The sequence below is a fragment of the Protomyctophum bolini genome (assembly GCF_963924005.1).
Source record: "Protomyctophum bolini genome assembly, chromosome: 7".
Taxonomy (NCBI): Eukaryota; Metazoa; Chordata; class Actinopteri; order Myctophiformes; family Myctophidae; genus Protomyctophum; species Protomyctophum bolini.
Genome location: NC_137868.1, coordinates 23062351 through 23089680, shown reverse-complemented (window position 1 = coordinate 23089680; position 27330 = coordinate 23062351). Strand labels below are relative to the sequence as shown.

General features: G+C 40.2%; 1 protein-coding gene across 1 annotated transcript; it reads left to right on the top strand.

Annotated features, from left to right (window-relative positions):
* Positions 1 to 735: 735 nt before the first annotated feature.
* LOC308318422 (semaphorin-7A) lies at positions 736 to 25337 on the top strand (the record flags this gene model as incomplete). Its single annotated transcript, XM_080767971.1, has 14 exons — positions 736 to 814; positions 4093 to 4232; positions 7357 to 7419; positions 8210 to 8305; positions 10054 to 10159; positions 11377 to 11484; positions 12101 to 12240; positions 12344 to 12528; positions 13461 to 13569; positions 14529 to 14736; positions 16915 to 17030; positions 17309 to 17481; positions 18254 to 18309; positions 21228 to 25337. 14 exons carry the CDS (start codon positions 736 to 738, stop codon positions 21572 to 21574), a joined length of 1926 nt encoding a protein of 641 aa, XP_080624097.1. The 3' UTR covers positions 21575 to 25337.
* Between the last annotated feature and the right edge of the window lie 1993 nt (positions 25338 to 27330).

Sequence of the window (27330 nt, the reverse complement as noted above, 5' to 3'; positions counted from 1 at the left end):
ACAGTAATAGAAGTTGATTGATGATTGGGACAGCCTAGCTGCCTGTTTGGTGAAATTACTTACTGGTAATTAATATTCTAGCTTTTATTGTGAAAAGAAAACGAAGAAATGGCAATTCGGAATTATAGGGATTTAACGTTTTTGATCAATTTGGTGTATTTTCAGGGTTTATAACAAGTATTGACCACTTAAAAACGAAACAGATCTTGACCATAACAATTTGGTTCATTATTTGGAACGGCCTGGAATGGGCCTGGAATAGGCCTACCAGTATAGCTAATAAAGATAATTAAATAATTGAAACTCAAAAGAAACCAGCCATTCTTAGAACATGAAAATCGGTGATTCCTCTTGTTCTGGTCTGCAACAGGTGGCTACTATGCCTACTGACTGACGCACAGTATTGCTGGGCACATGTTCCAGCAGGCAGCACATTCTCACTGGTTCCAAAAGTATTTATTTTACCAAAGCACTTCTGTGTTTTGGCGCTCCCTCCTTTTGTTTTCGAGGTGGAGCCTGCCTGTCTGCCTGATACCCCGAGTTCCTCTCCGAAGCGAACTGAAGGCACACGGACAACATTCTCCTTGCACGGACTGGGTGGGGGCCAATCAGCGCGAGGACGTTTTAACAGCGAAATAATAGGTGGCTGGCAACGAGAGAAGGAAATTTGCTTTTTGGAGAACGTATTGTTATTCTTTTTTTGTCTATAGGTGGACTGTCTGTCTTCTGTCAAAGATGAAACATTTAATCTTGGTGTCGCTTTTTGCTGTGGTTTGCGCTGTGAAGTCACCTCGCCTGAAATTTGTTGTGCACGGTAGGCAGACTCTGTTTTCTGGTTTCAATATTGGAACAATTGTTTTATGCTGTGTGTCACGTCCCGAGCCGCGTCTGGCCGTTTTATGAACAATTGTTGAAGGCTAATGGTGGGATGATTGGGATCGGTGTGATTGACGGATGGATGCGTGAATGAGTGAATGAATGAATGAATGAATGAATGAATGAATGAGGGCTAGCTAGTTTCATCTCTAAGTGTTGCACCCAATTATTGGCCAATAGCCTAATATTGAAAGAATTGCATCAAAATGCACAAATAGATGAAACCACCGTGTGCTTCTATTGGATTGATAGACCAATATTAATCCCCTCCCCCTGCCCAAGTAGTAAATCCCCCCCCCTCCCCCACCAGCTATAGGCCCTGTACACATGTCCAATCTTTTGCATGATGACTGTTTATTAGGAAACAGCTTTGTATCTGTTATTGACTGGCACTATGCATATTTATATACGCGTATCCGAGCATCATAGATGGCTATAGGCTACTCATCAGTCTATGTATTTAGCAAATATTTTGTGGTCTAAAATTCGTCATCGTGATTTTTCATAACTCATGGATTGCACTCATACTCATAATATTGCGTAGCAACATTCGCGGGTTACGTCATTGAAACAGAGCAGAGCTGGTTGTTTACCAATTAGGACGCGTTAAAATGTTCACATCTGCATGTCATCTGTCAAGATTCCCGTTCCTTCGTTGGTTGCTTATGCTTGTAGATCTATAACTCTATAGCCTACGTTTTAACAAAAGTCTAAATGTAGCTATCGGGTGCATTTAAAACAGAGTCCACCAGCACTATGAAATGAATCGTTGCTGTGGTGATTTTTTTCTTTTTGGAGGTCGACATTGCTGTAGCTCGTAGCTCCGTGCTGCAGCGCTGCAATGCAGGTGCGGGGGTTGATCATAGTAGCCTTCCGCAGCAGCCAGCCACCATTCACACACACACACACACACACACACACACACACACACACACACACACACACACACACACACACACACACACACACACACACACACACACACACACACACACACACACACACACACACACACACACACACACACACACACAGAGAGAGAGAGAGAGAGAGAGAGAGAGAGAGAGAGAGAGAGGGGGGCTAAATGCCTAATTGAATTGTAGGTAGCAGAGTCAGTCCGAGACATTAGCCAGAAATAGCAGATCTACAAACTCACATCAGCACATCCCGCTGAGATGCGTTGTGAGCTTGTAGATCGGCTACTTTTGGCACATCAATTTGATGTAAAAATCTGTGTACAGAGCCAACTGAGGTCCAGTTTACTAAGTCTATGGTATAACTGTATCCAATGGAAAATTCCAGGCAGTACCAAGATGACTCGCAATTAACTATTCCCCTCACGCCAGCACTACGTCGCACGCACACTGCTCTATAATGTATTCACAATCGATAGAGACAGGCATGTAGATCCAGTTAATATGCGGCGATGCAACAGTCGATCTCCTGTCAGAGATGAGCAACACAAACACGGTCCAGATGGCCTTATACGTGCATGCATGCCCGTGATATGAATCAAACTTGATGTTATGCAATAGCCACAGTCAGACAGACAATGTGTAAAGGTGATGTCACCACAATATTAAGACCTTCAGTAGGCTACTCGAAAAGGAAATAGTAAAAGGAGAAAGAAAATCGATAAAACGACCCCTCCATCGTTTTGTAGTCTGAATAATCTAGTCAAGCACAAGCACCAGAGGAGCCTTTCAGCACCATGGACAGCGACGATACATTCCCCTACGAATCTCTCTCTCTCTCTCTCTCTCTCTCTCTCTCTCTCTCTCTCTCTCTCTCTCTCTCTCTCTCTCTGTCTTATGGTTCAAAGCATGCACAAAGCACATCAGTGAAAAAGCTCTTTTGAATTCATGACTTAGACAGAATTGCTTGGCAAATATTTATCGGAGGACCTTGACTCATGATCAAAAATGACTTTCTAGGGAAAGATTCAGATGAAAATAGTATGACTTTCTTTGTCTACATCCAAAAAGTGCATAGGCCTAAATATGCTTTAGTAGATACTATTATGTATATACATAGTTTATGTACTGTAGATATATACACATTACAGTAGATATACTATAAACAGTATACATATTACGCTCTGAGTAGCTCAGTCAGTACTCACCTTTGAACCATAAGGTTTTAGGTTCAATCCCGGGCATCAACAACTCAGTGTTTGACTTGCACAGCGGGTTAGAGAGCAACTTTGCCGATTTTGCACCCAAACCTATTTGATTGATTGATTGATTGAGTATTTATTATTCATTTATTAGTTTGCAGAACTACAGTACATTTCAAGCACAACTCAATACAAAAACAATTCATATTCATATTCATATTCATCAGAACATTTAACATATAGCCAAAAACAGGAAATCATCATAAAAGGAGCTAAAAAGGGGAAAAACATAAACAGTGAGGGGGGAAAGGGGTGGGTGGTGGATTCAGATTTTACGGGGGCCAGTTTCGAAATGCAGCCGTCCGTAGGTGCCCTTTGAGAGCAGTTTTGAAGGAGTCAGGGGATTCGCATGTCTTAAAGGACCACTTCACCACTTTTCAACATCTCTTCATATAATTGATCCTCACTAATGTTCATGATAAAACACCACCATTGCTTCCTACTCAGTCTGTGTCTCATAGGAGGGCTTTGGGCAGTTCGGACACCTGTCCATCATCATTAGGCAGATTTTCTTTTAAACAAGATTTGTTTTAAAATATATTTAGATTTTTATTATCGTGAGAACGATGGCTTCAACTTTTGCATTGCAACTTTTCAGGAAAAGAAATCCTGCCGTTTTTTAGCTTGGATTCACCATCGATGATGTCACTGGTGGACGGGTTTCTGAACTGCCCACTGACAATTTACTGTAGACCTGCATAAAAGCCTTTAATTTTAGAATACTTTGAAACCATTCTAATTTTAACATGACGGCATAAAGACATTAGACATGATTTGAAGAAATCTAATGTTTATAATCTGTCTATGTAAATGTAATTATTTCATGAGTCATGAGTAGGAGTGTAGGCAAAGGGGTGGTTCTGGGATGCCATAGGGTTCACCGTCTGGATATGGAATTGGCCTTATTCTCTTTTGTTATTTTATTGTCACAATTATTTTGAATTCAATTAAATCCAACTAAATTAAATTCATTACAATATTTCATGCATTTGTATATACGGGTACGGTATGTTAATACAGTATTTTGGTGTGACCTACAGAGCCACCCAGGTTCCACTTCACGAAACCCGAGAACTACTTAAGCATGTACCATCAGGAGGGTACCAACACTATCTACGTGGGGGGACAGGCAGTGATCTACGTGTTGACATTCACCAACAGAGGGGTCCGCGACCAGCAGGTACACTACACTTACATCTTTCTTTCTTTTTTGTATGTAAGCCAGTGGTTTTCAACCTTTAAGATCCATTATTTATTTGCCATTTGAGCCACGAATCACCAACTGATGAGATTTAGGCTCTCAAACCCAAAACTAAGAATAATTTATTGTCGTTGGATAAGATTCATTTTCCCCACAATTCCATGCTGTAAAAGTAACAATTATTCTACATTCTCCAATGTTGTAGATTTCTTGTAAATTAAGTAATGCAGAATTGCAGATTAACAATAATTTAACTCTTGAGAGCGTAAAATGAAACATTTTTTTCATTTTATCTTAAGAGTTAAAGTTACCAACTCTCCATCATTTAGCTGGGGACCACCTGGAACCCCCTCAAGGACCACTGGTGGTCCCTGAACCACTGGTTGAGAACCACTGATCTAAGCAGTTAGTGAGCTAGGAGGGGAGTCGGTATATTGGTCAAGGACACTATGACAGGTCACATAGTTGTTATGGAGACCAACCAACCACATGACCTTCTAGTTATGAGACAATTACTCTAACCAGTCAAGGCCACCTCACCACTAGGAATAACAAGGAAGGAGAGGAGGGGTAGAACAGTGTGGAAATGCTTCAATTGTTCCAACTGGCTCTATCTGTTGTCAGTGTGTCCACTCTATTAGCCCATATGGCATGAGTCAGATCATGTATCATTTGGGGGTCCTGTTCTATTCCAAAAATGTAATGGACTGGTAAAATCCTTGCAGTGGCTGATGAATTTGGGAAAATCTCCAAAACCTTTCCTTTGTATTATTATAAAGATAAAATAGTGACAATAGACAACATACAAGCTCACGACGCATCACAACACGATGTGTTGTATATACTGTATAGCGCCTGTCTCTAAAGTGTATTATGTTTACATTCACCCATTCGCACACACATGATTCACACACACATTCGACAGTGGAGGAAATCAATCATGCAATAATAATATGTTGTTATATTTGTATAGCACCTTTTCAAAAACAGGTTTACAAAGTGCTTCACAGACAAACATGATATATAAAGGCAATTCAATGAATGAATTAAAAACGAAGGGACAATACAAAAACATTAAGACAAATAAAGAGTGAAGGCAAAAACTAGCTGTTCAAAAGTTCTAGCTAAAAGCTTTGTATTAATTAGTTATAAGAATAAAAGTGGACACTGAAGTAGCCCATCTAATTTCCAGTGGGAACCCTAGTAGAGGGCAAGCCTGTTGCAAGCCTTGTCCTGGGGGACTCGAGTAAAAGGTTGTCTGCTGATCTAAGATTGCGGGGGGAACAATTGCGAATGTGAACAATTCGTTCAGTGATTTAAAAACAATGTAATTTTAAAATCAATTTGGGACTTCACTGGTAGACAGTGCAGTGGGCAAGAACAGAAGTACTGATGGACAGTAACACTGGGGGAGCTGGGGATCGAACCACGAACTACTGTACCTCCTGAGCCACTGCCGCCCCATGCAGTGCCTGGAGGATTTACCACGCACTGCAGCAAAGGACAAAAGTTTGTATCCTGCCTTGGAGACGAGGATGACACAGTAACCAAACATAGGGCCAGCAAAGTGGTTGGCCGGGGGAGTAGGCCAGAGGTGAAATGGCTGGCCTGGCATTGACCCACGGTACTATAAGACCGTAGTCCCAGTGGCTGACAGGGAGGAAGCACTGTGGAAGATATTAGGACATGCATGCATAATATATACATAGTACATTAATGAAGCCAAGCTTCATGAAGAGGGAGAAGATAACTCCATGAAGAGGGAGAAGATAACTCAAGCTAATAAATAATGTCATTGTATATCCTTACTGTTGTGTGGCCCAGTGTCAACATCGACTAGCCAAACAGATTGCTATTGTACAGTATACTATGGTATTTCATATTACTGTGTTCTATTTTTTGAGGGGCACTATAGCCCAGGTTTGTGTGTTTGTGTGGATGTACCACATAGTGATGATGATTTGATTGGCTGAGCATGTAATGTGATGTATGTATGATTATGCTGTATGACGATAAGAGCGCCCCTCACTTCACACAAGTGTGATGTTTGAGGGACGCTAGCCCCTCCTATGTCCAGCTTTGAGGGTTTGTGTAAAAACAAATATTGAATGCCAATGGCACCATTATTGAAACCATTGGCCGGAATGAGATGATGTATAATGATGTATAATCGATGTATGATAAGAAATCGGCTAATGATAAATCGGCTAATGATAAATCGGCTAACCAATCCCATAAATTCAGTTGTTGATGTATGATTACAGTATGTATAATGATAAGAGCGCCCCTCACTTCACACAGGTGTGATTTAAAAATGACTGCAGGCTTAACGTGCAAGCGCAATTGCCAAGCAGTTGTGGTAGTGCAGTGAGTCTAAAAAGCCACTGTTACAGCAGGGTATTATTTTGTTGGGTGTGATTCCCAAGGAGGACAGGACACCCATGCTAAAATCAAGTGGACAGTAAAGCCTTTGATAAAACAGGTCTGGCTCTACTCGCCAACACTAACTGTGGGTATGATGCTGGCCAAAGACACCACCTTTATGTTATTAGTGACAAACATTATGCTATATTTTCCATTGTCAAAAATAAATAAAAGCAGTTCAGCCAGAGAGAAAGCACTGCAACACTCACACACAACAGTCTCAACAATATCATAAAACTGAGAAAACAGCCAGCACACATAGTGAATGTCATTTTCACATAAACTCTCCACCTCAGAACACAGTAAACAACAGATAATACCAAATACAAAATAACCTAATTATGGCTGGCCGTAATTAGTATGTCTAACCAACGTATGCACCCCCACTGTCATACCTGTGCTCCGAGGAGAAAATCTTTCTTGTTTTAGGTGGTCTTTTTAAGCAGAATGCTGTGCACTCTTCATAGTTCATACTACAAGCTTAACAAAGGTCATGCCTCCTCCTTGTGGAATTTAGTTATTAACTATATTACTATGTTAATTGTGCCAGGGTGAGTATTCCTGAGAGTCACACCGCCAAAGCTAATGCTATAGCATTGCAATTAATGGTTTCTTGATGAAAGTCTCTGACTGAACTGACTGACTGAGTACAAAATAACAAATGTCATTCCTCCCACAGATCCCTGTGGTAACTGATGAGACTGCAAAGGCGACTTGCATGGCAAAGTCTGCGCCGCCTAAGGTAGATGATTCACTGTTCAGACTGCTCTGTCATCCTTGTTGTAAAGCATCATTTTCCTGTTCCATCACTTTATCATCCTTATCCTTAGGCATCATCATTGTCATCATCCTCTTCATCCTCTTCAGCACCACTACAGTGAGGTTAGTCATGCATTGCACCAGTGTGATAATGTGATGTCATGGCTCTGCAGGTGGCTAGCCATAAGAGGGACAGACTGTGTGTGTGTGTGTGTGTGTGTGTGTGTGTGTGTGTGTGTGTGTGTGTGTGTGTGTGTGTGTGTGTGTGTGTGTGTGTGTGTGTGTGTGTGTGTGTGTGTGTGTGTGTGTGTGTGCGCGTGTGTTTGTCTAGAGCTAATCTTGCAAATCGATGGACTGATTTCTTGTGCATGCTGCCAATAGGCTAACTTAGTACTATTGTGATATTTGTTTATTGAAAATAATACTCTTAGTGCAAGGGGATGCTGGTGTTCATTTAGTCTTACATGACAAATAAAACAATACAGGAATTATGCCTGAAGGTTGCATTTAGTATTTATTCTCACATTACATCTAGCAGCGTCTTAAGGGTAGAGGTTCATTTTCTGTTCTTGACGAATAAGTGAAGCATAAGGAGCTTTGAAGTCACTGCAATCACTTTGTATTCCAGGGGTAAAGTCCACTGTGTTCTCTGGCAAAATGTTCCAGTTTTTCTTTTTCAGTTCCAAATTCTCTATTCCTCTCCTGTTCTCTTCATCTTATCGCCTGTTCTCCTTCTGTGTGTCCTTCTCCATCTCTCCCTGGGTCTCATACAGTTGGAGTGTGATAATTTCATCACAGTCATTCAAAAGGTGAATGACACCTTCGTGGTTTGTGGGACCAATGCTGGAAGTCCAAAATGCTGGCTGCTGGTAAGATATTTTGTCTATAAAGAGTCTGGAGAGGACGCACCCAGTACCCAGTTGTATATTGAATTGGTTCTTAACGTGTCCTTGAGGGGTTACAGTGAGTGCGCAGCTAAATGAATGATAGTAAAGTGGATTTTATTTGAGAGAGATTTGCAGGTTTCTGTGCAGAATGAAAATCTGAAATATTCAGTCAAATCATATGAACATACCTTTGTTCTAATCAATCAGACGCAAATTTGATTTGGCATCGGATTTGGGTGCATTATATTCAAAGGGGCTCTCAATGACCAGGCCCTATATCATTTATTTTGTTATTTTAATGGCGGCATCCTTGATAACACTTAACCCATTTAGGCCTAAGGCCGATGCTAAAAACGCCTCTAAATCCTGACCTAAGGTTTCTGAAAAACTTCAAATATTTATATAGCAGCATCAAAAAAATTACATTTTTGAATACTGTACATACTGTACAGAACCCAAATATGGGTTCCCGGCCTGAGGGGGTAAGATACCAATATGGGTTCCCGTATAAGAGTCCCAAGATAAGGCCTATCACAATATGCTAGTAATCTGGTTTAAGCCAGATCTAACCAAGTTCAAGTGTTTGGCAGGGATATGGCTTGGCAAGGAAATGGTTGAAACAAATGGTGTACTGTGTGCGCTAAACCAGACAAATGGTGCTCTCTGTGTTCTAACCAGATGAATAGTGCTCTCTATGTAATAATATAATAGGTTCAAATATATGGAATACATGTAACGGTATGTCAGATGTCTGATACAAACATAATCATAACATACATGGAAATGATATGATTACTGCCACCGCAATAGTGAGGAACCAAATGTGTCCTTAAAGGTCTGTAACTCTGTGAGTGTACAAATAGAACCAAACGGACCCTCATGGGTCTGATTGGTTCCATCTGTGCACTTACAAAGTTAAATGAACACAGAGGATTTTACAGTGCAGATCTCAGATTAAAAACAATAGCCTCCGATTGGTGTCTGTGGCCTTATGCATATCAAACCGGGGGTTCTTGAAATGAAAGAGGTTGAGAATGATTGCGGTCTGTGGCAAAGACAGAAAGACAATAATACTGTCATTGAAATTAAACAGGTTGAGAATCATTGGCATGGTGCATGGATTGGAGAGAAAGAACAATACTGTAATTTAAAAATAATCTGTGGTATACAGTATACTGCTGTACAATTGCTCTTCCCCTGGACAACACTGTTCTATTTGCAGCTGCAAGATAGAACACAGGGTCAACATCATTATTGTAAAATCCTCAGTGTTAATTTAACAATGGACCTGGGTCCACTTTTACTTTACATCTGCACTACAGATACAGGGCAGAGAATGTGCAATATAATAATAGCGCAATATCTTTTGTTTTCACGTAATATCCTAAATGATGCCAAAATGCATGTAGACTGCTGAGAGCATACTTTGTAGATCTTCATAAACGTGCATTGCAAGCTCACAACGTGGTGTGAGCTTGTAGATAGAATATTCTTGGCACCGCCAATGCGACAAATATAATGATGATGTAACACCCGGGATTCAAACTCAGGTCCCCCACGTGAAAGTCCAACATCTTAATCACTAGACCAAAGGGATATCCCTATGGACCAGGGGAGATATTAGACTTTTGAGGCCATCAGGCCTACAATGACATGCCCAAAATGGCGATAACATGTTAAATTTGGATGATTGGACGTGTCAGGTTTCGAGATGTTTTACCTCCCTACAGGTAAATGACACAGTGTTGACAGATGTCCAGGGAAATGGGCACATAGCGTCCGCCTCGGATATCTCCCCACCCTATCCCTCCCAGAGGTTCATCAGTCTGCCTGCAGGTACTGATGATGATGGGAAGTTTACGTTTCAGTCACACATAGCAAAGACATTACCATATTTAAGTCTATTACTAGTTACCATTTTGTTTATTTATGTTCTCTTTTTTTCATTCATATTGTAGATACTATCAGAATTGTACATGGTACTTATTTACTTCTTTTTTCTTTTACTTCTTTCAAATGTTATGAATGAAATGACTGAATCTGCTCAAATTAATTTGAGCAAATTAATTAATATTAATTTACTTAATTTGCGCACGTCACTGATGAGAGAAGGGGGCTAAACCAATTACAGTCAACTATCAAATGCTTTGAATGCTTGTGTTTGATACAGAACACCTTGGTAGAAAGATACAAAACCTCATTATCACTCCTGAATCACAAATTAACATGGTATTTTGACACAGTATCAAAAGCAGCTTTTAGTACCACAAATCAGACCCCTATTCCTGGCAACTTTTCTGCACATTAGCAATAGTCACAAGCCCTGTAATATGTAGTGCCATATCCTCTACCCATTGCATTACCCTAAGGTTGGCATGCCAGTGCCATGTTCTACCCCTTTTAGCCACACAGAACCACTTTACTATGAGCTCAAAAGGAACAAATCAATCAGAGCTAGATTGACAGAAAACTGACACAACACTGTTTATAAAACAATTTGCTGTTAGAATAATTAAAGAAACATTACAAATAATCCATAAGGTATTCTTGAGACCAATGGAAGATTGCAGGAAGTTAAATCAGATTGAGATTGATTGTTTAACCAATGAGCCAGTCATCTGCTTGAGTAGTGCTGCATGCTGTAATAATAATCTGTTCAAATGAAGCCATTAGTGCCATGATTTCAAAAGCTAGCCTTTGTATTGCCATGGAGACAGACCATTAAGTGGGTTGATTGAAATGTAGTCATGGGGGTGGATGCTGATTGCCGCAGACAGATTCTCCCCCTTGATGTCTTCTCTGTCTGGCCAACACTTTTTTTTTAAATTCTCTATCCTCTACCATGGCCTTCTTTGTAATCTTGTTCTCTGCCTATCTGTATTTCTCTCACTCCATCCATTTATTTTTCTCTCTGTATGTCCTCCCTTCTTCCTGTCTCACTCAATCTCGTTCTGCGTCTCTCTGGCTTTTTCTCTCCATCTCCTTCCCACTTCCTCTCGTCCCTAAAACCAATCCATCACACTCTGTGTCCGACAACCCCCCTCCCGCCAAAGACGGGAGTCTGTACTCTGCTATGTCGTCGGTGGGAGGTCATCCCGGCTCTATTCGACGGACGTATGGCTCCCAGAAGCTCCTGAAGACAGAGAACGTTTGGCTGCTGAGTGAGTAGGAGGAGAGAAGTAGAGACGAGTGCAGGGTTAGTGGAGGGTGGTGAATAATAGTGAGTGGTGCAAGGCTGTATTATTATTGGAGTTTTTCTTTTTAATCAGCCAGCCTGAGAAAGATATTGTGTGGGCATGTTCAAATTTGCCAAGTCTGTGGCGGGGATTAAAGGTTATTCAGATCCCTCGAAGACTGTGTGCCCTGCTACTTGGTTGTTGAAGGGAGATGTGCATGTGAAAGGAATACGAAAGCAGAAGCAGAGATTGTGCACTACAAACTAAGAAATGGTCTCTCATCTCATGTCAGACTTCTTGCTTATGTTTCAAATTGAGATAAGAGAAATACCTGTGGAATGAAACAACCTGTTTTGGGTGCAGTATCATTTAACACATTTTTACACTATTATATTATAATAAGCCTACTAGGCAAGTAGCTCCTTTAAAAAAAAGGTGTTAAAATTCTAAAATAAAAAATGGATTTTCATTATACATGCAAAGCGATCTCATATTATTATTTTTTAGTTTTAGTTTTTTTTAAATAGGAGAAATAATATTTTAGGACTTGTTAATATCTTGATCTGAAATTTTTGTGTAAATGTCATCATTCTTGACAAAGATCCGCAGTTTGCTGGCGCTGCTGTAATACCATCGTCAGAGAAGTTCAAGGAGGAGGTATACTTCTTCTTCAGTGAGATCAACAAGACAGCCAGGGTGGATGAGGAGCCATACAGGGCCCGCATTGGACGAATCTGTACGGTAGGTTTTCACATGCCATTTAATGTTATTGTTGTGCAATGTAACGGTATTACTGCACATTTGTTACCATACCAACCGTACCATACATATGTATACTTCCCAGGTGGATGAAGGGGGTATTAAGGCACTGCTGGAGAACTCATGGACCACCTTCATGAAGGCCAGGTTGATGTGTGGTGTCGGCAGCACACAGCAGCAGTACAACAACATCAAGCAGGCTGTGGTGACGGTGCTGACAGCTCAGGACAACAGGGCAGGAGTCATGTATGGCTTGTTTGCCAATGCATGGTAAGCTAAAGCTATCTTCCAACCTGGAAGAAAATAGGCCAGGCTTCACCTGGCAAAAAATTCAAAAGCAACAATTAAAAACAGGAAGAGAAATGCAGAAATGTAGAAAAAACCTAGATAAAAGCATATTGCTAAACTGAAACGTCCACAGCCCTCCTCTGAGACACATTTTGTATATTATAATGAGCATTAGTGAGGCCAATTATACAAGCATAGATTACAATGGGTCAGTCAAGTGGTCCTCAAGTACAAATTAACCTTTAATCCTTTACGACCTGAGGCCAATTCTATAAATGGCTTCTAAATCAGTAGTTCTCGCACTTCAAGATTTTTCAAAAATGTAAAAAAAAATGTACATTTTTGAATAGTCAACGCTAAAATCTAAAATGACGTAGTTTAACCCATTCTGACCTGAGATCAGATTCATACGAGGTTTCCACTGGACACACACTGGTCTGATTAACCCATTCTGACCTGAGATCAGATTCTAAAAATGTCAGTCGTTCTTCGATTTTTCAAAAATAGCAGACCTACAAGCTCGTAGCGCGCCACTCGGTGGCGCGCTATGAGCTTGTAGATCTGCTATTTTTCAATAGCTAAAGCATAACATGATGCTAACACCAAAACGGGTTCCCGTTCAGAATGGGTTAATGGGTAACAGAAACAAACAAGAAAACAACTGAATTTTGCTTTCAAACAGCTCAGATAATGCATTTATACAATCATGAATTACAATCATGAATCTAATCACTGGAAATGTGCGTCTCATAACCAAAAACAAACAACCAAACAACCAAAAAAAATTAAGTGAAAAATTGGTGAGTGGAAAAAACAAATATATATGTGCAATTGGCCATATTTAGTTTTGTTATCAGAGATAAGATTACGTATTTTCATATGTCTAAACTAAAACATGGTATGGTTTTGTTCAGGGGCAGAACAGTGATATGTGCCTACTCCATTCAAGACATTGACCAGGCCTTCTCCACCTCTAAACTGAAGGGCTACAGCACTGCTTTCGTTGGCTCTCGCCCTGGAATGGTAAGTTCATTGTCAGTTAAGTCGCAATGTTTTGTAAATCCAGTCTGAATCTGGGATAAAAGAAGTGATCGTGAAATAATTGTGGAATGGCATTCTGTGCCATCTTCAGCCTGCTTTCTCAAAAATAGCAGATATACTGTACAATTGTTTTACATTTATGAAAAAGCTTGAAAGTGTGAGAACTAATGATTTAGAAGGCATTTTGTAGAATCTGCCTAAGGTATAATGGGCTAATTTATACACCACTAGAGCGGAGCGATGTCAGAACAGGCCAGATCCATATATGGAGATATAGGGGATCGGGTGCCTGGGCAGAGGCTTTTTGTGCTGGTTCTGGACAACCGGAGGCCAGCTCCATATACAGTATGGACCCACGGCAGGGGCCCTGTCCAGAACCCGGGAAGAGGCCTTTTTGGGGCGGTTCTGGACAATAAGCTTATAAAGCTTATAAAGTTTACTTTGCCATTGACTTGACCAGTGGTGTCATGCTCATAGAACGCAGTACCACGCCTTGGCAGTCATTTCTTGACGTGCACGCGCAGGGACGGAACGGGACGGTGCAGTGCGAGCACGCTAGAACACGTCCCCCTAGATTCAAGAGAAGACGCACCGACCTCGCATCACCAGACTTTCCAAGACGCATCAAGTACCCAGTGGTCTAGGTTTTTATATCTGTGTCCCTTTTATGCCCATATATGGAGTTCTTTGTGAGGCATGCCCAAATATGGAGTCTATGCAGACGTCTGAATGATGTCAGAACAGGCCAACTCCATATATGGACCCGACACCAGGCATTGCACCCCCACTGCACACCCTTGTGGTGGTGTGGAACGCATGTGTCGAATTTGAAGTCGGTGGGCGAACGGTTCTTGGATTACACACAGACAGACAGAGACTTGGTGGATTTATAGATAGAAGATATATGACAAAGTATAAATTAGGCTTTGCTTCCCTTGTAGTGTGTCCGCAAGAACGCATCGATACCAGAGCAGAACAACATCAAGAACCTGGGGGTCATCCGGTACCACCCAGAAATTGAGGACGTGATCCGTCCACTTGGCGTGGCTCCCCTGGATCTGCCCACAGATGACCAGATCACACACACTGTGGCAGACATCGTCTTGGCAGTAAATGATGAACACTACAGTGTCCTGTATCTGGGAACAGGTTTGTCTTTGAGATTGATGTGCTTTTTTATTTATAATTCATGAAAACACAGCACATTTTACTACAAAACATCTATGTCCATGCAAGCTTATAAGACAAGCTAAAATAATAAATAGATCAGTCATAGGGGAAACAAGCTTCCTGTTATAGAATCGAAAATCCATGAAAAGATTAAACAAATTCATGGGTATGGATGGATAATCTTGATATCGCAGACTTCCTTAAAATTGTATTACCAATATTGTGAGCAATCAATAGCAAGATGTTCAGCCAGCAAATGGTGACACAGCATGGCAAAATGTATTCAAATGCTGCTTTTTGGAAAAAAGCTTTCATAAGTGTTCCTTTGTGGTTAAAGAAGGATTGCTAAGGCAACCCAATAGACAGTGTTAGCCTTGGCCAAAACGTTGACCTACTAGGAAGTAACTATGGAAACCCTGTTGAAATATACACTCATACCGTGTACGTGTAGGCATGAAAGGTCAGCCTTTCTGTTTGTCAAAACAATGTGCTGCTTTCACAATATAATTTCTGGTGGATATCATGGTACACATTGTCATTCATAACCATACGTCTGCGTTGTTTCAAACAAGAGTGCATGAAGGACAACTTGGCAGGAAAGGATGGCCTCTCACTGTGGCCTCTGCAAAGTGTGTCAGTAAAAAGAAGAGAAGAGATGTGAACACTATGAACAGCCATGGGCCTCTGTGCTGGTCTAAAAAAGAAACTAGAGCAGTTAAACTGTATGTAACTGTTCAGTCGGTGTCAGGCTGTGATACTATATGTGATGAGACAGGATGTGTTATAGACATGCTATTTGTAGGTGTTTACACCTATGTACATACATACTTGGGGGGTGAGATTTGGTGTGTCTCACATCTTAAATACTTTTCACTTCTGTTGCCTGTCTAAATTGTAAATAGCTGTAGACAGATGTTCACAACCCAATTTTAGCCCTGTTCCACATTTCATCAGCTTCCCCGTGAACAGTATATTATTGAGGGGGTCGACGGGCATACACACACGTTTACTTTGCCATTGACTTGAACAGTGGTGTCATGCTCGTAGAACGCAGTACCACGCCGTGGTGGCAGTAATCTTTTGACGTGCACGCGCAGGGACGGAACGGGACGGTGCAGTGTGTGCTAGAACACGTCCCCCTAGATTCAAGAGAAGACGCACCAACCTCGCATCACCAGACTTTCCAAGACGCACCAAGTACCCAGTGGTCTAGGTTTACTGGCGCCCCTGTAATAAAGATAGGTTTCAGATTACGTACATGTATACATACAACAGACATCACCCGACACCGAAACATATCCTAATTACGTCACCATCAACATCAGTATATACCTACCAAGCATGCGCACATAAAAAATCCAGCCGACCACAGTATAGTACTTTCAACTTACATACATGTATACATGCATACGTTACCTGTTACTCAACCAATATTGAAACATATCGTAATTACGTCACCATTGACAGCCAGTTATAGCCTGACTGTAGTATTTCATTTCAATGTTTTACAGAGAGGCTGAGATTTGAAAGTTCATAGCGGTCGACAGTACTTGCGTGCTCTTCGCACTAGTAGGCCATTTATGGCCTACTTTTGTGCAACGCGCAAGTAGACACTTGACAGAGTGCAGTTCTAGTTCATTCATACATTGGGAGGTGAAGCGGCAAACAGTCGACACCAGCGTCCTCACTTCCCACATTCACACACCAATGGTGGCAAGCTCACATGCACCGACCAACTCATTGGAGGCTATGTAGGGTTTTCCCTTCAATGTCAATGGCGTTTAATGTTTTAATGTTTAATTTACGTCATATTTAGCGGAATTCTGACCTAATTTCTCCGTTCATTGTCAATGGCAAAACTTGAGACGTGTGGGGACAAGATTTAGCGGACATCTGACCTGAATTCCCCTTTCAATGTCAATGGCAAATCTTGAGACGTGTGGGGACAAAAGCTGTTTATAAAAGGGGCTAGGCGCCCCTTAACAAAGGGTGACGCATCAATGTGGCACTGTTGGAAATAGATGTAAATCAGGCTTTACTCTGAAACAAAATAATCACCAACAAGCACTGGTACATACTGAAGATGTACAGTATATAATGGTTGTTTACAAACTGAAAACATATATCACTCGTGACTCATCTCCTCTTTTTCAACAGAACAAGGTAAAGTTCTGAAAGTTCTTCACACCAGCGACGAGGCCTTCATCATTGCCCAGTATTCTCTGTTTCACAACGAGGGTCCCGTTTTAAACATGGCCATCGACTCCAAAAAAGTATGTAAAACATTATATGGTACAGTGCTCACATTTCATGACTTAAATTAATCATTTTTGCATTCTTATTTGAATTATATGAATTCATTGTACAATTTCAATTTGTTTTGTTCGTTTTTATTTTAGTTCAGTAAATTAGTGTGCATATGTCTTTCTTTACAGTTACACTATCATCACTTAAATATATTAATAACCTATCTGTATACAGTATCTTTCATATATATCTTAGTAAACATTTCAGCAGCATGTACATCTGGTAATACATCATCCCTTCTTAGGGACACCTTTATGTTGGCACGGCGATGGAGGTCCAGCGACTGCCATTGGCTGACTGTGGTCGCTATGGAGACACTTGCAGGGAGTGCATACTTTCTCGTGATGCATATTGCGGCTGGGACAAGGCCAGGAGGAAGTGCCTAGCGATCCCCTCGGGATACAACATGACCACTGGGTATGATGGGATACATGATGTCACGTGTCTGTGGGGCTGTTACATAATAATAATAATAATAATAATAAAACTTTATTTGTATAGCACCTTTCATGACATGAAATGCAGCTCAAAGTGCTTTACAGAAATGGAGAATAAAAGAAAAGCAACAACATTAAGAACAAGCAGTAATGCAGGGACTGATAACAGCCTGCCTGTTTAGTATGCAGCCAAGATTGCGTTTTGTTTTTGGAAGGGTTGGGGGTCCTTTCTTTAAGCGCACTTCCAAGAAGTGAATCGCTGCGGTCAGCTAAAAATATTGTATCTTCAAAGCAGCCTCAAACCTGCTTTATGCGTAGTCATACGATGACAGTGTCCCGAATCAAAAATAGCCATGATGTGATGTGTTGTGCAGTTCTAGTTCTATTTTTGGAACAGGATACCATTGTACAATGGAGTATAAATTTGGTATCATTTTCATTTTGGCATGCTATGCACTTCTGAAAATGTGTCACGGGTTGGAGAGGGATTGGAATGGTTTTTATCATGGGTTTGGAATGAAAGTTGATACAGGCCAACTGTACCAATACACTGTAGGACTATGTTAACTTTAAGACTGAATACTTTATGCTGTGCCTCTTTTGTGCCTTTCTCTTCGGATTATACAGCAGAATGATAAGATTTAGTGCTGTATTTTTTAAATTGAGCATAATAAATGAGTATGATTTTGACATGAAAGCCCTCCATTTGTAAAGCCTTTACTACAAATTTTCTTCTCTCTATTATCTTCTAGGACATTCATTCAGCATCTGGACCAGTCAAATGCCTCTGTTTGTGGTGAAGCTGCTGGTGAGTACAGTATTATGTTCTTTCTCTCCATGCCCTATGCTATTTTAATTAAACCAAAAAGGGAACTTTTCTGAGGAACCACAGTCCAGAGATGATTATCATATAATTGAGCTGTTGAGTAGGGAGTTATTTTTATATCAAAGCTTCCCCTGCTTCCAAGACAAAAGCCAAGTTCCATAAGCGACTACTCGTGGCAGTTTCTCCGATCTAACTGGGTAGGTATCTCCATGAGAGATCTTTCTTTTCCATTACACATCTTTCCAGTTGTGTCAGCCTTTCAACGGTCATGCCTGTCTGTACTGATAAATTAGCTGAATCCTTCGCAAGAAAAGTTCAAGATGAGAAGATACACTGTAGAGAGAAAGCTGGTATAATTTCCATATATCTTTCATAGGTCAGCCAGGTATCATGCATTAGGCATGATGAAATTACTTTACCTCTGTAGCATCCAAATCAAGCCAGAAGTCCTTATCTGTTCAGGTTAAATTTATCACCTAGCAAGATGTGTATTAGAGTTCTGTGTTTGATGGGTTTCTTTAGGGTCCTATTTTGGGGAACAGGCGAACCGGCATAAAGTGCAGCTTTGTGTCAAAGCTGTCTCACTCCCAAAAGGCATATTTTGTCAACATGTGACGTGAGGGTTGCAACTTGCAATATGACTTTTAGGGAATATATGAATTACGATGGGTTCATAACTCGGACGGCGCTGAGTTGGCTCAAGAAGACTTTGCAATGTTCGGTACGGCAACTCGCTCATGTGTCCCGAAAAGACATGTTGTCATCCAAGTCACAATATGCCTTTTGAGGAGTGAGACACTGTTGCGCGGGTGGGGCATGGCAACAGACGTTTGGTATTTTCTGGACTGAGAAGTACCTGTGATGAAATGGTGAGATGGGTTGGGTGAGGCTGAATATATTATCTGGGGGAATAGTTAGTGTACGTGTTGCAGGTGGATTCAATCATGATCAATCAAATGACATTTCATTATCTTAAGAGCAGTGTGCTGCGTTCATTGCAGTGGTATAATGGTAGCGTCATGGAAGAAAAACCTTGGAAATTTAATTTCTTCCAAGAGCAAACTTGTGTGGGAGGTGAAGTGACGCCAATGAATCTACAGCACAGCACTATGAATCTACAGATTCAATCTACAGCACATCAACCCATGAGAAGCATTCTAAGCTCAATTCATTGTTTCCATATCGGATTTCTGCTCAGACAGGGTCCACTTTTGGTCCGCTATACAGGTATGTCACAAGAGCAGATGTCCAGATTGTCCACCTAGTGATTGCATTTTGAAAGATCCTGAACCTCTGAGTATGTGTGAGGAGCAAGTGAAACATGAGGCTAGAAAATGATAGAACATATATCAAAGGCAAAGCAAAAGAGAGGTGCTCAATGGAGATAAAGGTTTTGTTAAAAACATGTGCTTCTAGGATCAACGGCCACTCGGCAAATGACGGTGGAGAGGGTGTGAAATCAAGGTACTTTTTACATTACGACAAGTTTAAAACGCCAACATGTTTTGACCTACTGGTCTTCATCAGGGCTAATATGACTTATTAGTCCTGATGAAGACCAGTAGGTCGAAACATGTTTTAAACTGTTTTGTAATGAATGAATAAAGTAACTTGATTTCATGCCCTCTCCTCCGTCATTTCTTGAGTGCTCGGATCACTCTTCTTTTTTCAAGATATTAAAAGCATTCTTTCTTTGTCTTCACTCAGTGACATTGACAATGATAGATGAGGCGAAATAAAGCAGTTTTAACTGTTGCCCTGAGAAGACATCCACAGATGTCTACAGTAGGAGGTCAATGCAGCAGTCATTTATCTGTATCTGTGCACGCCTGTCCATGTGATCTGTCCATGACAAATGTCTATAAAACAGGGTTGGTACACTCATTGGATGGAATATGAGGCAGTGTGTAATGATAATCGACCCAGTTGACCAATCAGTAAGCCTTTTAGAAAGGATAAACACCTATGATATCATGCCTTCAATAGTCTCCATGTGTTGTGGTGCACAAGAATTGTGTTGGATACAAGCATTTAACCTTTGTCAATATGATTTCCAGCTTGAGGAATGTCTCGAAGTGAAACAAACAAGCATATTGTAAAATCAGGCACAGGCAGTGTGTGCATGCGAGTGCACCTCTGGCAATTAACATGTGCTGAAAATAACAATGGAAGAGAGCCTGTGCACTATATGTCAGTAGTAGATCTGGTCCAAACAATGTAGGTGGTGGACGGTGAAAATCGTGGTCCTAATTGACCACAGTTTACTGCTGACAATTAATTCCCCTTACCTCTCCTCCCACACCCACACATCCCGGCAGAGATAAATGGTCAATTCACCTTTTGCACGTCGCCTCACGCATCCTACCCCAAAATAGGGCTGAGAAATATCCTGCTAGCATCCCGACCCTTAGAGTCTGGACTGCTCCTAAATATAAACCCATCTGGAAATGAGCTGAAGGCTGGTGCTAGGTTACTATAGGTTACCAAGGTTATTTTCATAGCATTAGATTTAGAGATATCTTGTGTGCACATTTTGGCCTAATCATTCTCTCCAGTTATAGAGAATACATTGCATACACTAGGCCTACATGTGGAATAGAACACAACTCTGAGTCTGACTGGGGAAGGCAAGTAGGCAACACACAAAAACGTTGTGTTGTGTTCTTGTGTCCTCCTTATTCATCTATCAGATACCATGTTTGCCAAAGATTACAAATAAAGAATATTCTCTGCCTATGGTTGGCAGCTACAGTGTGCCACGCCTTGTTTTCCAACTTAGCTAATTAGCTAATAAAGAGATGCATTTACAGTACTTTCTGTTAGTGTACGTAATCGGTTTGTTAAGGTGTCATATTTTAATAATCAGATTTCTCGAAATAATGCTTGATTATCTCTTGCAGCATTGAAGCAGCGCAGGACATCACCCAGGGAGGTGGTGGTGCAGTCAAACTCATCTGTCTTCCTCCCTTGCCCTGTACGCTCATTCCATGCAATGTACCGTTGGGAGAAGGACAACTGCATCAAGAACTATCCCTGCCTGTTTTCTGGGGACTCCTGTGTCCTGGGGCCAGCTGTGGACACACCCCTTAAGGAGGGTGTGTTCCGTTGCATGGCTACCGAAGATGGATTTAAGGTTGAGGTCATCTCCTTTAGGCTGGTATACAATGGGGGGGCCCTAGCCACCTCCCTCGCTGCAACCTTGGGGTCTTCTCTCTTGCTCGCTGCAGCCACCCTTTGGCTCCTGTAATTGCAGCCAAAGCTAATGCTGCTAAAGCTAACCCCTCATCCTTATTGGCTCCCACTAACAGGAAAGGCAGGGGGTCACTGTTACCAGGTTAGGTTCGCACAGCATTGAGGTACAGGGTTTGGATTGCATGGTAACCACTATTTGCTTTCCTTTTGGTCCTTGAATTTATCATATCAATTTAGAACAAATTAAACTTCTAGTTCCAAAACTACAGTAGTAGTAAATAGATGATTAAATAATTACTTTCAATATTAAAACAACATACTTTGCAGCTGTATAAAGATTAATTAGAACTTGAAAAATACATAATATTCGAACTTAAGAAGTTGGTTTTTAAGCTTGCTTGTTATGAAATGAAGTCATGAGAGTTTTTATCTAGATTCATATCACAATAAGTGCTTTGCGAACCTTGCCTCTGACTCAAAAAGATACATATCCAATGAGTTGGGCGAAGAAAAACCCAATACCAGGCCAATTATTTTTTACTGTTTCTCTACTTATTTTTAAGTTTACTTGATTGTGCTTATTTGTGAATATGTAAACCTTTAATACTGCTCTTACATCTATAGACATGCATCTTGTCAGACTTGTTGGACATCATTATAGCTCACTAGTATTCAGAAAAAATGTCTGGTATTGAGATTTAAAAAGCCTTAACACTTCTGGGACATGTACCCCTAAGCACAATTTTGCAGTTGAAGCAGAATATTGCAGATGTGGTTAGACTTGACACTAATAATGGTGCAGCCAAGTCTATTCCAAATCAGCAAGAAGGAAGTGTCAGCTTTTTGAAAGGAAGTCGGATGGGCATGAGCTCATTCTCAAACATCACTGTGTCTCAGCACCTCCTCCTCAGACAAGGTCATTTTTGCACTGCAACAAATGTGAGTCTTAACAAGTCATTTAATGTTGTATTCACTCTTAAAATCCAACTTTTAAAATCCATTCTTCTTATCCAGCAAAACAAAATAAATCAAATCAAATCTGTCATGTACATGACAGATTAGTTTTTTCAGTTTTCTTTCAAGAAACATTTTCTTTCAAAAACATTTCAAGAACGCAGTTGTAGTCAAGCGGATCTATTGTAATGAACTCCATTTGATGATTTCTTCATAACTCGATAATTAATTCGATATTAAGACAGAATTAGATATTAAACGACTCAATGTCATCTTTTTTGCAGTGATATTTTTATCAGATGGTATCAGACAAACATTTCACTACTGCATTTTCAGTAATCATTACTATTAAGTCATAATTTCAAGGGCAGATGAGGCTAAAATAAGTTGCATATAGACAATAGAGCTGCATTTTGTAGTGTGCCAGGAGGAAAAAAGGCTTGTGGTACTGTAATTATAACAGTGAAGTACAGTATGTTATGTATTTTATGCTCTGTCAATGCTGAATCCTACCTTTGCTGCCTATGTACTGTATGTGCCAGTTTATCTTGATGGTTATGAGTTTTTTTATACCATAGTTATAACAGGATGCATAACCACAGGCTGCAAAACATTTGCCTCTTTCCACAGGGAAATCAGAGCTATGTAACAGGCTATAAGAAGTATAATTTTTCATACTTTTATGCTTCGAAACAAAAGGCTTGATAGATTTCAATAAGAAGTAAAATAGCAACCACAACAAACAGCAACCACAGAGAGAGAGACTAATAATTTTTCTCTTATGCCATATATCGTCGTGGTCCGGGTATATATGACATAAGAACAAAATGTAATTTTGTAAGCATGGTCAATTACTAAACAACAGTTGTTGTATCACTGAAGCATTAATCTCTCAAGGCAGATTTTTTTTTTTTTTTACATTGTTCTCAGATTCGCAATTGCTGAAGCATACACAAGTCAAACCTTATGAATACTAATAAACTGATTGAGGAAGTACAGTAAGCTAATTCATTTCAGAGGAAACTTAGTAAGCGTCCTCTGTAATGAATTATTCAGTGGATTAGCCTGCTCTTAAGAGTTTGGAAAATTACCATCGTATAATATAATTAAAATCTGGCCACGCGAGGCTAACCACTGCAGCAGGTCTGATATTTAAACAACAAAGCCAGCTTGTCATGTTAACATTATCAAGCCTTCAGACAGATCAGGAACACATCTATCCCTAAGTATACCCTATATAGGAATTGTCCAATATGTCTTATCAGATAAGTTGGTAGATAATGAGCATACCTTATATTATGACAGAATATATTATATAGTAACTATAACTTACTAAAACTAAAACCTACTAAATGTCTTAGTTATTAAAGGCAACCTGTCTGCTTTTTCTTTCTATTTGTGGTTGGTTGTGTGTTGCTGTCTTCAGATCTAAGCTTACTGCATTGCACTGATGCCATAATTAAGCTATGTTAAGCTCCTCATCCACCTAACACTCTTGTTGCTTTTTAGGATGGTTATTCACCAAATCCACACCATTCTTTACATGGATTTTCCTCACACCCCACATGCTGTAGACACACACATACGGCAATATTATACTTACTTTTTATGCCAGTTCCTACAGTACAACTACTGTATCTGTGCAACTGTGCTCTAAAAGAGTGCGTTAGATTTGCCACTTTAAAGCGGTTGTGCTAGCCATGGCTAATTAGGCAAATACACCTGCATTGCCTAATGCCCACTGTTTTGTGAAACAAGCTTTGTTTCTCTGCTACACAAGATTGATGACCTGGTGTCATATGTGAAGACCAATGAATTGGTGCCATGCAGTGTTGATTGTATTGGTTTTTCTACGGGAGTAGCCCCAATGCTCAGGCTGATACCACTCTGAAATGACACCTCACCTAATTAACATCCTTGACCAGGGTGACAGCCAAAGATTTGGACTGTCACTGGTAATGTATCGACTTTACCTTATTATACCTATTACCATTCTATTCTAAATGCCAACATGACAGGTAGAATTACTAGAGTGGTTGGTGATTATGAATGTTTACCAGACACTGTGGCCAATAGACAAAAAAGTCCTTTCCTGCTCTGTTTTCAATGCTGCACCTGTGTGTGGCTCATAGAAGTTAGATTTTTAACCACTTAAACCCTATTTCCTATTTTTGTAAAAACGACCGATCTATAAGCTCACAACGTGGTACGTTGTGATCTTGTAGATCTGCTGGTTTTGAAAAGACAATTCGATTTTTTAAAACATTTTGTCTGTAATGACAGAATAGGGGCACCAGGTGGTTAATAATTGCTGACACTATTTTCAAGTCCTTGCTTTGACATACCTAGACATTCATATGACGCATCAAACTCATCAAACGTATCATCCACTGCCATCTATTATCAACAGCCAGTCTGATGATAAAGGCTAATCTCCCTCAAAGCAAGATCTTGATATAATGCCTTCAGGAAACCATTTTGGTAAATCACGCCATCTGCTGTAAATTAATCTATGTCGAGTTAAGTGTTTTGTTTGCTCTGGGGGTTTTGAATGTCAAATACTGTACATTGTCATTGTGTGTGTGTGTGTGTGTGTGTGTGTGTGTGTGTGTGTGTGTGTGTGTGTGCCAAAATTCTGTGTCTTGATATATCTTATTTTAAAATTAACACACCAAACTCTATTCAAAATAGATTTGTATTGGTGCCATATCAGTCTATCACCTCATAATCACACATCATGTATTTTTAAATAACAGATATCTATAGTGCAATAGATATTCATGTAACAAATCCATAATGCCATGTGTTTTCTCTCGACCGAACATGTGCAGTGAAATTAATAAAGTATTCAAATGATGTATACACCTTGAGCATTTCATTTATCTGAGATAGATGTGTGTAGCCTACTTTAAGCTGTCAGTGACCTTCTGTTTACTGTAGCTCAAACTGATTTACAATATATTCTTTTCAATATATTTCTTTGAGCTTTTTCTGCCTTTATTAAATAGTACACAGTAGTCTTGACAGGTAATTGGGAGAGATGGGGAGTGACACGCAGGAAAGATTGTGTTCGGGGTCCAAACTCGCAAGGCTCTGTCAGGCCTATAGGTGCCCGGACCACTACGCCAGCCGCCCAGGCCTGATTTACAATATTGACAGTACAAAATGGAAACAGTACTACAGTAGCAGCTATTTGATGACAAAGACCAATGTTTTTAACAATACGAGTGTATAATAAACAAAGTACAGCTAAAACTAGATAATGCAAAGAACAAGGCTGCATGTGGGCCTACACACAATCAACTCTACTGTTTAAAACATGCCTATATCACAAAATGGTTGGTACATGGCCTGCATGGGCATGATATGAGGCTAATGAAGGTCTAGCACCATCTATTGGCCAACACTACATGTTACTTACAGTGAGCTGGAGGATAGGATACTATACTGTGTGTACTAAAGCTATTTCTGCTGCTTTTACCAGACCCAATGTATTATATTTTGTATAGATTTCTTTAAAGGTTTTACCACTATTGTTTTTAAAGCTTCATCCAAAACATGACTTGTTTTCTATCAATTACTCACCCCACAAAGCTTGAATACATTGAGATGTTTTTGTCGCATTCCTGAGCCAATAATACAATATAGACCAACACATAAAGAATAATGTAAACTCCAAAACAACTCTCACAGTGTAATCACTGAGAGGCCAGGTGATCCAGGTTAATATTGGATTATTGGCTCAGGAATACAACAAAAACAAAAACATTCAAGGCTTCATGGGGTGAGTAATTGATAGAAAATAAGTAATATTTTGGAGTTAAGTATTCCCTTAAAGGTAGTAAGGTAGTAAAAGTAGTAACATCTGTAACTAAAGGGTCAGGGATTAGATCCAAACAAAAGTCAAAATGTCGATCAACAGTCCCAACCTGTTCACTCACAGTTCATTGTTCTGGGTTTGATGGGCACAATGCACGTCTGTCATGCTTATCACTGGGCTGTTTCACAAGACAGCAAGCCACAAACAAAGAAGTACTGTAACATTGTGGTGCATGTGCCATTGTTTCATATACTGCCATGTCACAATTTTCCGATATGTTGGAAGTGGAACACTTCTTCTATAATCTTCATCCCCAAATGAAACTCGGAGCACAGTTTGGGTTGCCTAGGGCCAGGGCCTGCAAACTTTGGTCAGAGCCATTTGGAATGGGGTCTGATCATGTGAAACTAATACATCTTGATCACATGACCCCAGAGATAATGTGTACCGAGTTTTGGAAGAACTCTGTAGTGTAGGCCTACTGTAAGATTAGTAGCAAAATGTGCGTTTTGAAGAAAATGTAATCTGGCACTGTTCCAAGGAATTCAGGGAATCAAAGATGTTGATTATACGGTGTACCTACAGTTCAATAGGCCAAAAACGTGAAGTGGGCTGTTGTAGTACCACCATGAGGAGGTTTGACATTTTTGAGATGGAGCCTAGTTAATTCTTCCATAGCTTAGTGGAAATGTGCATATACAGTACATTTCCCAGCATTCATGTGTGGCATTTTGTGCAAAACGGCCATCCCCACAAACATTTGAAGCCAATAAGCAAATTAGAATGGAATATGATAAATGTGACAGATTCGACTTGATCACATGACTATAGAGATAATATGTACCGATTTGCGTGATGTTTGGATAAAACATGTGTTGGTGGTGAGGCTCAAAGATTTGGGTCATGATTAGTCTCGCGTTGCCAGACTGTTGCCTCTCGCAATTTCCAAATGCTTTCGGAGATTGTGGAATAGTTGACTGGATACACGAGACTATAGGTCATGATATATAGACCTGGTAAGTTTAGGATTTATTTTA